The sequence below is a fragment of the Glycine max genome, chromosome 18 (genome assembly GCF_000004515.6).
Source record: "Glycine max cultivar Williams 82 chromosome 18, Glycine_max_v4.0, whole genome shotgun sequence".
Lineage (NCBI taxonomy): Eukaryota > Viridiplantae > Streptophyta > Magnoliopsida > Fabales > Fabaceae > Glycine > Glycine max.
Window position 1 is genome coordinate 976017 of NC_038254.2, and position 12585 is coordinate 988601.

At 31.7% G+C, this 12585-nt stretch overlaps 2 protein-coding genes across 2 annotated transcripts; both read right to left on the reverse strand.

Annotated features, from left to right (window-relative positions):
* Positions 1-983: 983 nt before the first annotated feature.
* On the reverse strand, positions 984-2104 carry LOC100306562 (uncharacterized). The gene has a single exon (NM_001369239.1). It carries the CDS (start codon positions 1872-1874, stop codon positions 1248-1250), a length of 627 nt encoding a protein of 208 aa, NP_001356168.1. The 5' UTR covers positions 1875-2104; the 3' UTR covers positions 984-1247.
* Positions 2105-5938: 3834 nt separating this feature from the next.
* On the reverse strand, positions 5939-8570 carry LOC100816069 (uncharacterized). Its single transcript, XM_003551954.5, has 2 exons — positions 8142-8570; positions 5939-7401 (listed from the first exon to the last, which is right to left on the reverse strand). Exons 1-2 carry the CDS (start codon positions 8220-8222, stop codon positions 6304-6306), a joined length of 1179 nt encoding a protein of 392 aa, XP_003552002.1. The 5' UTR covers positions 8223-8570; the 3' UTR covers positions 5939-6303.
* Between the last annotated feature and the right edge of the window lie 4015 nt (positions 8571-12585).

Here is a 12585-nt window from a genome sequence, read left to right on the forward strand (position 1 = left end):
ACCTTGGTCAAAAGTAACATTTTCTCTATTGCTACACTAAAACATGATATTGCTTATGAGAGACCTTAGGCACCATGTTAAGGATTTCAGTCTATTTCTAATCATGTATATCAACACTCTGTAGGGTCTTAATCTTAACCAACTATTCGCCTTGGAATTGTCATTAGTTCATCTTAGACACATCATATAAGTCCATCAAAGATAAGACATTAGTATCGCCTGTGGAAATTCAGTTAATCCAATACCCACCCACGACAAATAACCCGACATGACGTTCGTAACAGTCATGTGCAGGAGCCAGGAGGTGAACTAGTCCAACAATGTTCAAAATATACCCAAACATACTCGAACTCTCTCACCTGTACAACAACTTCACAAAGACATCATAGATTCGTAGATTCAAGAGATGAAGCGTAATGTTGCCCTTAGTAGATGCTTAATGAATTAAGGAAAGCTCTGAAGAAAAGATAACTACCTCAATTTTTTAGATCAGTGTGTTCGACAGTTAGAACAAACAATATTGCAAAATCAAAACTTATCCTGCTCTTAACAGTTAAAAATATAAAGAGTCACAATAATTCACTCAGTATTTCACTAAACATTTTTAAAATATCTCCATTAATTAAACACTTGGACAACACGTTACTCGACAAACGGAATAAGGAGGGAGTTAAGAGGAAAGTTCAACAACTATGCCCCACTGGTAACAAACCAGACAAAATCTATACTTGATCGAGTTCACACAAGTTTTGCAACTATCATCACTAAAAAGAAAGGCCAACAAAAATATATATGAAGAAATATTATGCCTTTAATGATGACAAATAAGGGTATTCGGTTAAAGGACATCATCTAGGAATTCATTCGCAAAGGACGATTAGACCAATATGTGCAGAAGCAGAGAGGGGAGAAAGAAGATTATCCGAACAACAAACAAAAGAAAGAAGATAAACATTAAAAAAGAAGACCACCTAAGCAAGCGCTTAATTAATATCTTCAATTCTTTATTCATCATAATCAAAGACAACTTTATATTATAACTTAAATAAGTTAAAGAAGATATTACAAGTAGTAGCATCAAGCACCATCAGAAAGGTCCAAATACAATTGGAGTGGTCTTAATTATTCCAAGAAGAAAACAAAACAACAAAGCACACATAATTTTATTACTGTTTTATTGATAGATATTTGATAGGAAGAAGCAAGTGCAGAGGAAATTAATAGGTGTAGGTGGGTTTATTATAGATTTAGACCCCCTTTGCTGTCCACTGAAATTTGTGGGGTTTGTGATTCATGTTCATGCCATAGGGATTGGCATAGCGAGTATCCCCACCACCCCAGTTATGACGCTCATATCTCATTTCATCCACCTTAGCCGTGACTCCACCAACATGCTCCTCTGCATAAGACTCCTCGTACTCCTCGGATTCCTCCGAAAAATACTCATGGTGCCCACCATGGTTTGGAAAATGATGTTGAGAGGCGTTATTATTACCATGATGATGACCACCAAAAGGGAACTTTCTGCCACCATGGTGGTCACTGTGCATGCCTTCTTGAAACATGCCTCCTAACTTGCCACCATGCCTGTTCATGTTCATGTGCATGGCTCCTACGCCGTTGCCATGCCCATGATGATGTTTTTGCATTGAGAAGTCAGAGTCCACAGCAGCAAAAGCACCAAGCCTTTTGTTGTTGTTGTTGTTGTTGTTCATGTTCATGTGCATGCCTGGGAATTGCTTGTGGTTGTGGCCATAGTTGTTATCAGGGCTCCAAGACTCTTCTTGGAAGGCATAGCTCTGTTGCTGACCCTGACTCTCCATCCACATGCTCCCATCAGCACAGTGTTGCTGCTGAAAATGGTTCCTTCCCATCTTGTTTCTGGCAAACTTCACCTTTAGTTTGCTGTTATTAGTGTTAATTAGAGATATGTCTGATTTTATTTCAATGGTTGTAGATCCTTATATAGGCACTTCATAATAATATTATAAGCCTGGAAATGGGATTGATTACAATGCATCTCTGTATCGGAATTTAATCTTTGCCAATTTCAATTTTGGAATTTTTGAACGAAGGCAAGTGCGCTATAAATTATTGATACAACTTTATTCTAAATCCTCAATGTTTTCTTCCCATTCTTCCTTTTTCATTTTTTATAATTCCCCCCCCCCCCCCCCCCCCCCCCCCCAAGATATGGTTCAGACTTCAGACCATATATGCAGATTATTTATTCCCTTTTGGCTAGAAATAATTGCATTCCTGGTGTTATATAGATACAAGTGAATTTCAGGACAACACATTTACAAATTAGAACCAAGAAATTCTCGGTAACCCTTTTAGCTATGTCTTTTTTTCAAGAATTATAAACAACGACAATTATTAAAAAAATATCCTATTTTCCCGTCAAAGGTTAAGGCATATCAATGTATGATTCAATGGTGGGCAAATAGGGCAGGTATATCCGGGACCAACAAGGTGTTTTTGTGGTAGCTGCAACATGGAATAGCTAATAAGGAAATTTAGCTGAAGCAATGGGATTGATTGAAGGTTAGGTTTATCTTTAGCTAAGAACCACTTATATTTCTTTATATTATTGCTGAAACTGACTTATATGAAACGGCATTCCATTGAGGTCACTTTGATCTGGTGGTAGACGATTTGTTAAGCCACTTATTTCATTTGGATAGCGAGGTAGTTGTTGATTAATGAAATTCTCAAATTCCATGAACAATAATAATAAGAAAAATAAATTATTTATATTTCTTTTTAAAAAAATGAATGAACTTTACAAAATTTTGAGTGGAGAATACTTATAAACATGTCTCTGAATGATATTTTATATTTGTGTACAACTTTTAGTAATACTATTAACAAATTTCGAGCACCTTATTATTAATTATAGTATTTTAGAAATGATGTTTTAAATAGTTCTGTTATTAGCTTTAGATTTTTATTTAAAATATTGATTTTATCTGTTAAGGTCACAAAATGAATAACAGATGATTAAAACTAGTCAATCCTGTTAAAAATCAGAGACAGAGAAGAAGTTTTTAAAATCTTCATTATTTACGTTAAAATGGATTTCAATATAGTATAAGTATTTTTTCAGAAAAGAAAAATATAACTACTGTAATGAGGACAACAAGAAGAATACTAATAATGATGATGTCTTGGTTCTCTGCTGCCCGAAAATTCTAAACCTACCACCATGGCTTGCGGTGTAGGAATGACAAATCAGATTCTTAATTGGCATCATGGATGGAAAAGCATCCCATTCGTTATAATGTTTCAACCGTGAGGGATTCGCATGGGACCGTATTCTCCACTGCAAATAATATTAAAGAGCTCTATGATTGTTTGAAATATCAATTTTTTTTTAAGAATAATTTTTAAAATTATTATGTTGATCAATTTTATTTTTATACGGTGTAAAAACATTAATTTGATCTTTAAAATTACTATTATCAATTAATTTGGCTCTTATTATTAAAAAATAATTTTAATTGTTAACTTTGATAACTAATCAACTAATTTGACCCCCTCTCTTCAAAAAAGAACTAATTAGATCCCCTATCATTTACCAAAAAAAAAAAAAACTAATTTGGTCCCTAACATATATATCGGTGTGTATGAATTAATTTGATCCTTAAAATTAATTCACCTTTTTATCAACTTAGAAATGAAATTGATCAAAGGTACTAATTTTAGGAACCAAAATTTATTAAAATTATTTGTTTATTGTATGGTTGGTGTTAATTTTACGATCATATTAATATTCTTTCTTAGCGACTTTTCTTTTTCCCTGAAATGAAGAATATTAAAGTTTGAATAATTGAGTTGGAAATATTTAGGAATCTGATTATTACAGTAGTTCTCCCATCTCCCTTTATATTTTGATCTATGATCAAAATGTATCCTTCCTTATTTTTTAATTTATTTAACTTAATTTTAATCTCTTGCTTTTATTTCTTTATTTTTTTTACAAACTTATATTTTTATTCTTTAATCTTTATTCCAAGACCATGATAAAATACTTAAAGTGTAATTCACCGCCAACTTTCCTTATCAATTCTAACATTTGTTTTTGTCACTATTTTTGTAAAATATCTATCAATTTTATTCATAATTAATCTTAGTTAAAAAATCTTTTACTACTTTGCCTAATTTTTATTGTAATTGCACTTGTATATAAGGTCTAGAGAGTAGAATACCTATTTTTTGTTTCTGACCTTTTCTTGAATATTTTTATTTTACAATCAAGATTTTCTTTTTTTGAAAATAAGAATTCTTATCTTTTCGTCCTGAACTTTTTAATGTATTTAAGACTGTTTTAGCAACTTTTTCATTTTTTAAACATGGTTAATAATATATTGTGATTCTAATTTCCTTCTTCCAATAACTTCTTTTTCAAAGTCAATTGTTTTTCACTCTCCCACTTAATATTTAGATTTGTAACTTGTCATACCTTTGTTTTTTTTTTTTTTTATCAAATCAAATCTTTTGTAATTTTTTATCCTCAGTAAAAAGGTTTGTAACATTCACGCATCCTATTCAACTCAACCAATTGAATTAGATTATCTTTTATAACTTTTAAAAATGAATATAAATATTAAGATTTATGTTATTTACAAAGTCTCTCTTAAAATTACTTTGCAAAAACTCTTTTATTAAAACTCTTTACCAAAGAAAAAATCAATTTCAAATTGAAATTAAATTCATTCTTATAAGATGTTCATCTTACTATTTAAGACAAGCGTTTATTATCTTAAAATCATGTCATTAAGAAATCTAATTGAGAAATTAAAAATAAATGATCCTTCTTAATTTAGATCTCCAAAACCGTTGAGCTTTTGTAAAGTACCTTGTCTCATTCCCAATATATTCATTTAGATCTTCACCTATGAGAATATTTTATTCTTGTGCAAAGCTTTGAACCAATCACTCCAAATTTCCCAAAACTTTTCTTCAAAAGTGTTTCTCATCCTACTTTGTGTACATAAACACTCATGGTATTGACAGCCTCCCGTGTATATTACTTATAAAGAAACAATTATGTTCTTAATCGTTTTTACATCCACCACATTCTCCTTGTCATCATTGTCCACAATAATATTCACTTTATTCTTTCATGTAACTTTTCCTTGTATCAAAGTTTAAATTTTGCAGTGCGAACTCTTTAGCTTCTTTTTTTTTCAATACATTTAATTTCACGAAGACACAAAGTTAATCTTTCTCTTATTCACGATAGCCACAATTTGATGGACAAAGTGTCAATAGTCCAAGTACCAGACCTAATTTGATATTCTTGGACTAAGTTTATACTTGTGGGTTACTATCAATTATGACATTTTATTTTTTCAAAAAAATATCATCAATTAGATGATATTTAAAGTCTTAAATCAATTAATAATGTGATTAATTGATAATCAATTTTAGACACCTAATGATTTATTTGAGAGATCTTAGAAGACTAATCATTAAGTGTGTATTTGATTTACCATTAGAAGACCCTCAAACATTTATTAAATCAAAAACTCTGAATTCTTATTTCTCACAAAACATATATGAGTCCTGCATCCTCTGCATGTTACTTATGGTTGTCAACATGATGAATCTAGAATCAAGTTATAGTCATGTCTTCACTTAGGATGTATTTAGATTAGCGTTGAAACTACATTGAACGGAAAAATTACGTGTTTTAATGCAAAAACTTCAAAGCAACTGTGTTGTAAGTTTCATCTAAAAGTCCATTGAAGTTGAATTCTAACTGTTTTCCAAACACAAACACACACTTGGTAGTGACAGACTATTTTAAAATAAAGTATCAAAATCAACAACCAAAATTTAATCATATTTACAATAAATAAATAAAACATATTTAAGCGTTGAAAATATAATGCAGGCAATCAGATGAGAGACATCTTCAATATCAAAGTCGAGCAGAAAGAAAATAAATTTATATGCAACACAAAACTTCCCGAACGAGAAAAGGTTGGGTTGGGAACTTTTTAAGTTTAAACTACTCTAATGTATCTGGGGATCAGCCACACTAATCCAAAATAAGCACAACCTCATGACCGCAAAATTGTACTCTAAAAGCTCAACAGAAATAGATGCTGCTCTCCTTGGAAGATGTCCCAGTCTAAATTATGTACAGAATTGTCCCCAAGATCAAAGAATTTGTCCTAAATGAACGAAATTCTGAAAAGAATATCTTACTGGACAGTGAAATACCAGTAGGAGTGACAACAGAGTCATCAAAACCCCAGTTAAAACCATCATGAGCACAATAAAACTGTTGGATCATCTGGACTCTCTCAAGCAATTTCCAGGCAACAGAAATTTATACTTCTCAGCATTTTCCAGTAGATAAGCAGGAAGATGAACTGCAGAATAGGAATGGGGTATCGGCCCCATTTTACCAATGATTTCCTTGAAGGTGTACTCCTCTGGTAGCATGTCAAATAAATCAGCCCCTTTGCAGATTACATCTTGAATTCTTTTGGGATTTAAATAATGAGAGAATCTGACTCTGTCATTATGACTGTAGGCTTTCATCTTAAAGACGAAATCGCTGATATAGCGGAAGCAAAAGCTGCAATGCCAACCAGCATCCGCCAATAAGTCATCAGACTGGCGGTAATGAGCATACCTTGTCTTACCACTCTGATATCTGTGAACAGAAGCTCTCCAGCTGTTATCATCCAAGAGAAACTCAAAGGAGTATAGATAGTTCTTCAGCTGAAGATGAAGGACTGAAGGCACATCATCACACCACCTCAAGAGGTTAATAGTGTGAGCACTCGGAATCTCGTCAACATCAGACATAATCAACAAGTCATCATCAGTAATACCAGCTATCTTAAGGAGTTGATCCAATGCCACCCGCTGATATGCCTCCTCAACAAACGGGTTTTCTCCTTTCTTGAACCTCCCACCAATAGTTCCGTAAGTTAACCGAGACTCCACGAATTTGAACTGCTCCCGATTGCCTTTGAAAACAAAAGGTTTTGGCCTACCAGTAAATGTGGAATTTGACTCGAGGAGAACAAACTGAGTTATGTAAGGATACAATTCTCTCCAGCGCAAGTTAAGTATTTCCAATTCATTACTGAACAACACAGCATCATACACACGTCTTGGGAACTCACGGACTCCCCACCCATGAAGTCTGCAGAGATTCCCCATTGACACATTTTCGTTGTAGTAATGTGGAATGACATGGAAAGGCTTGGGTGGTTTCTCCCATAGCGGCCGCAGGAAGTAGGAGATTTTCTGTCCATGCAAGTATATTCCAAAGATGCACATTGGCACAACAGCAAAAAGAAAAATACAGGTTTTTACATCCAAGCCGCGTAAAATGCAGCGCACTCTTGACATGCCCAATACTTGACTTGACTCCTGTATCATTAAAGAGCAAACATCTGAGTCAATATTCATCAAGAAAGTAAAACAACTTTATAACTTGATAATTCAACTTCATTCTACCCTGTAAATAAATCAAACCATAATCCAAATGCCAATTTTTTCTTCTCTATTGATGATTTTATTTCAATAATCATTGAACATAGCACAAAGGGGCAATTCTAATAAATAATCATCATAGCCTAAAAAGCTGCATCATGAACAGATCAGACACATGCAAAAAAAAAAAAAATCCCCAAATGCAAACTGTCAATTGTGCTGCCATTCCAAGCCTATTATGACTGCGCAATCAAACCCCTCTCTCCCTCAGACATAAAAGAAAATGAAGAAGAAACAATTGAGAGTCTGCATAAGCATGTGCATGTGCCATAAATTAAATCCCTATGAAATAGTCCCGCATATTTGCTAAAAATAGGTTTCAAAATCCATGCTTTCTCAGAAAGCCAAATTTAGATCACAAAAATCACGCACTCATTAAAACGCACAGAAAAAAGGGTCAACTAGTGTACAGAATGGCCACGACCAGCCACTATTTTCATTTTATCATTTTAACCCCCACAAAACCAAAGACAAGATTAATCATTTTATCATTTTATCAAAAGGGCAAATCAAAGCCACGAAGATTAATCAAAGGGGGAAAATCCTCTCACAAAAATCACGCAGACATTAAAAAAATGGATTTTTTTTTTCCTTGTATATTGAGATATGATAATTACCTGGCCACAAACGTCGCCGCATAAATCATCGGTCTTCTTAGGACAGTAATGGCCACCGGAATCTCCCATCGCACACCACATTATCAGAGTTCAATCCAAATCCAACGAAACCAGATCGATAGAGGAAAAACACTCGCTCCGTTGTTTAAGGGTAAAAGCAAGGAGAGAAAAAAGAGGGTAAAGGCCAAAACGAGGAAGTTCCGTTGTGGTATTCCTCTTTGGGTGTTTTTGTTGTGTTTGTGTTGATGATGTTCTGTTCTTCTCAATGCCACTTTTTGTTTCTGTTTAATTCCAATCAATCACCGCTTCTTCCAAATGTGTATTTATATATATATAGCCATTAGCCAACCTAAAACTCATTAATGATACTAGTAAAACACCTCTTCTACACGCGCATTCCTTTCGTTTCTTTTGAAGATATCTTATGATTACTTAGTCACGCAGAATAACCCCTCTAATATATACAGCGTCTGGTTAGCAATGGTTACACAAAATGAAAAATCATTTATTCTGTAAATCATACAAAAGTTTTAAAAAAATCATGAATAATCTAATTTTTTTTATATTTTTTAAGTGAAATATTTTTATTTTAAGTTTCAAAAAGTGTATTAATTATCATGATAATATGATAATTTCGGTTTATTATTTTTTACAATATATTTTGTAGTCATCGCTTATAGAGCTCGTAGTAAAAACCAAGTCCTGGCTGGTGTGGGTTACATCGTTGGTGAGTTGTTCTCTCTTTGGGATTTTTCTAACGTTGCCACGTGTCGGCCATGCCTTGTTGTGATTGGGAGCGCGTAGAATCCAAGACGACGTCGTTGGTTACTAGGGGACAACTGGGGGTTGGATTCGAGTGAGTATCGCTGGCACGATGTTGAGGTTTGGTGGGGAAAGATTGGCTACGGCGACGCGCACCATAACAGTGGGTTTGAGGTGGGGCCCATACCAACTGGGTTAATGTGTTGAGGGGCCCTACCACGACGTTGTCGCCAACTTTATGCTTTGTTTCCGTTTCATTCCGATGCTAAACGGTCATCTTAAGGACAGTGATTAAAATATTAAAAAAAGAAATAGTATTTTTAATATTATATTTGGTAATATACATATGTTTTCTTTTGTTAATATAAATATGTTTGATAATACAAATGATATGATTTATAAATAAATTACTATTATAGTCTCCAAATTTATCATTTACCTTACAAACGGTGGATTGTGAATTATAATTGAATGTCAGCGTATAGTCTATTTTTTCATATATTTTTTATTGTAATATCTTTAAAAATAATATTTTTTAATTATTTTATCATGAATTTAATGATTATGTAATTATTTAAAATTTAGCGTTGGTGAATTCTAAATAAATATTACAAAAATTAATAAATATATTATATATAATAATTTATAATTAAATGATAATATAAAATAATTTTATATTATTAATGTATAACTGTTTTTTACTATTTGAAAATAGATAGTAAAATCATTAGAAAAATAACAATTTTTTTCAATTATTATAAATAATTTTGCATTCAAAGTTTATAATTAAAAAATAAAAATATTAAAAAATTATTTATTTATTGTGATTTTAATAAGAAATATTTAATTTTTTAATAATTATTCATTATTCTAATTAGTAAAACTGCAATAATGTGCGACAGGTCCTACTTCTGCTAACGGATTCAACGAGGAGCGCCCTACCACTCTACTACTAGTGACTTGACCGTTTTACACTTACTTTTCCTAAAAAAATAAAAATACATGATAATAATGATATATAACTAAATACTAATAATAAGTTACATTAATCTATCAATAATTAGTCATGATAAGTAAAGTGAAATGTCAAACTATCTATATAAGGGTAAAATTCGAATCAACATTTGACACACTTAAATCAAACATATTCTTCATTCATATATTTAAGTATATCGAATAATACGTCTCGATTTTTAGTATACATGAGTAACAAGCATCATTCGACCACGATTATCACCACTAAATTTGCTCAAGAGTAATCACTCGGTTAAGGATACATAAGCATGATTATAATGAGTATTACGTAATTGGTGATCATGATGTGATTGATAGGTCCACAGACCCTAGGTCTAGCAAGATTAGTATAAAAATAAACAAATTTCTCAAGTAAGAGGATTGATTCATTTTTCACCTACTCATTATATATTATTAATAGCTTCGAGTTCAACCCTCACTTGAGCGTTGCAGTGTCTTTTGTAGGTAGTCTCCCCTTCGATCAACTAGATACTTATACATCCAAATTCTCGACAAGAAACAACAAACAGACGACCTTTCAATTCTAGAGATCATTTGACATAGTAAAATACCCTTTGATATGAATACCGATCCATTTGTGACCAAAAAACATATCTCATTCGCAGTGTTATGAGTTTTAAGTATAAAAAAAAATCATAATTACACCAATAAATATCCAAATAAAAAGGGAAAGAGGTTCTTATGATTTGCGATGACTAATATGTCAAACTAAGGAAAACCAGCATGAAAAAATATGAAAAATATGTAATCTTTTTTCGTGAATTAAACGGTAGGAAAAAAATGATACGACTAAAGTTATCGGGAAGGGTATCATTCGCATATTGAGAAAAGTAGTAGAAATCCAACTCATAGGATCGTTGGACAGCAAGTAATTGTATTAATTGCAGCTACTTTACTAGGGAGAGTTTACATCTTTGACTATTTATATCAATTTGTTTTGGCTAAAAATAATGCTATTGAAAAGTTTGTACTATTGCGCTAGCACTACAAATTTATTTAACAAGACTACAATTACACTCATTCTAATTATTATCATTATTACTTTAAAAAAATATCATTATTAAGAATTAGATTAGATAACACAAAAGATTTGTAACCAAAAAAAGATAACACAAAAGCCTGTGTTTCGAATTCTACGATAAAACGCGAACACTTATGTAATCCAATGTTTGCCAGTTATGCTAATTACTTTTATTTGTTTAATGAATACAGAATACTCATCTTAGGGACGAAAGACTCGATGATTCCAGCTCCGGCGTTTGGTATCGTTATTCCTTATCCTTTCTCAAATGGCATAATTATTTCCCCAATTGTATGAGAAAAAAAGTATAAAGATTCCAACTTGCAAGTGAAGGGTCTTCCCATCAAGACTGGCACAACTTGGTCAAAACCCAACCAATTATGATTTGAATGATTGGGGTTAGTACCAATCGATGCTATGCTCCATGATCAAGGGAAGCAACAAATAGTGCAGTAGTATATTATTGAAACATTTGCCGTGAACTGGAGTTACAGGGATAATATCCACAGATTTTGCTCATAATTATGTTGTTAGGTTATTGCTATTACTTAAAGAGTACGATAAAATTTTAAATTAATTTATTTCTTTGTTGTTTTTAATAAAGTCAAGTGAATGCTAACTAATAGTGTCTTTAGGACATTAATTACAAAATTAAAAATAAAAAATAATTTATTGAAATATGTAAACTTATATTATTCATAACATTTTTTTATAATTATTATAATAAATATATTTTTGTTTTTTAAAGTAATATTTTAGGATATTGATTAACAAAACCCATAAAGTTAGTAATGCTTTTATGGTCATGGACCATAACTGTTGATTGTGGATGTAATGTGTTTAGCAGAAAATTAAAGTGGGAAGAGACTAGGAAACATCATCTAAGGAATAAGGAGACTGGGTCTGGGAGAAGTGGGCGTCTATTTCAAACCCAAACTGGCCAAGAAATTTCAACATGTGGGCTTTGATAGTGATCCATGCCATTCAAGTCAAAGTCAATTATATATATAACACCATCATTATTATATAAAGACAAACTTTTTTTTAGTAATTTCTTTTTTCCTTTGAAGTATATCCTTCAACCATTTTCAAAACACCTATTAAAATTAAGCACTATCTTGTTACATTTTTTTTCTATTTTTTTATTTAATTTCTACTCTAGCTGCTTCTCTTTTCCCCTTTCTTCCTATTTCATTTTTCTATTTTATAAAAAATGAACACCGACAGAATGCCTCTTTTTTCTCATAGTATATATTTAAAAGAATGGAGTGAAGAGGTTAGTCCAACATTTCATTACCCTGTATTCCTTTCGATCTTTATTATAAAATATAAATTAAAAGTATGATTTGATTCTTATTATAAAGTTGACTTTAAAATTTTTTTGCATTATTTTTTTAAAAAAAATACTCTCAATTAAAGTTAGTTCTAAAATGATAAAAAAAACCACAACTCATAAATATTTGTATATTTTGTTCAAAGGATTAATTTTAGAAGAAAAAAAATACTAACTAATGATAGTTTAATATTCATAACTAAATTAATCAATTTTTTAGTTTTAATAAATTAGTTAAATGAACTTTATAATAACAGTTAAAAGGAATACTTTTTTTTCAAAACATCGTCATC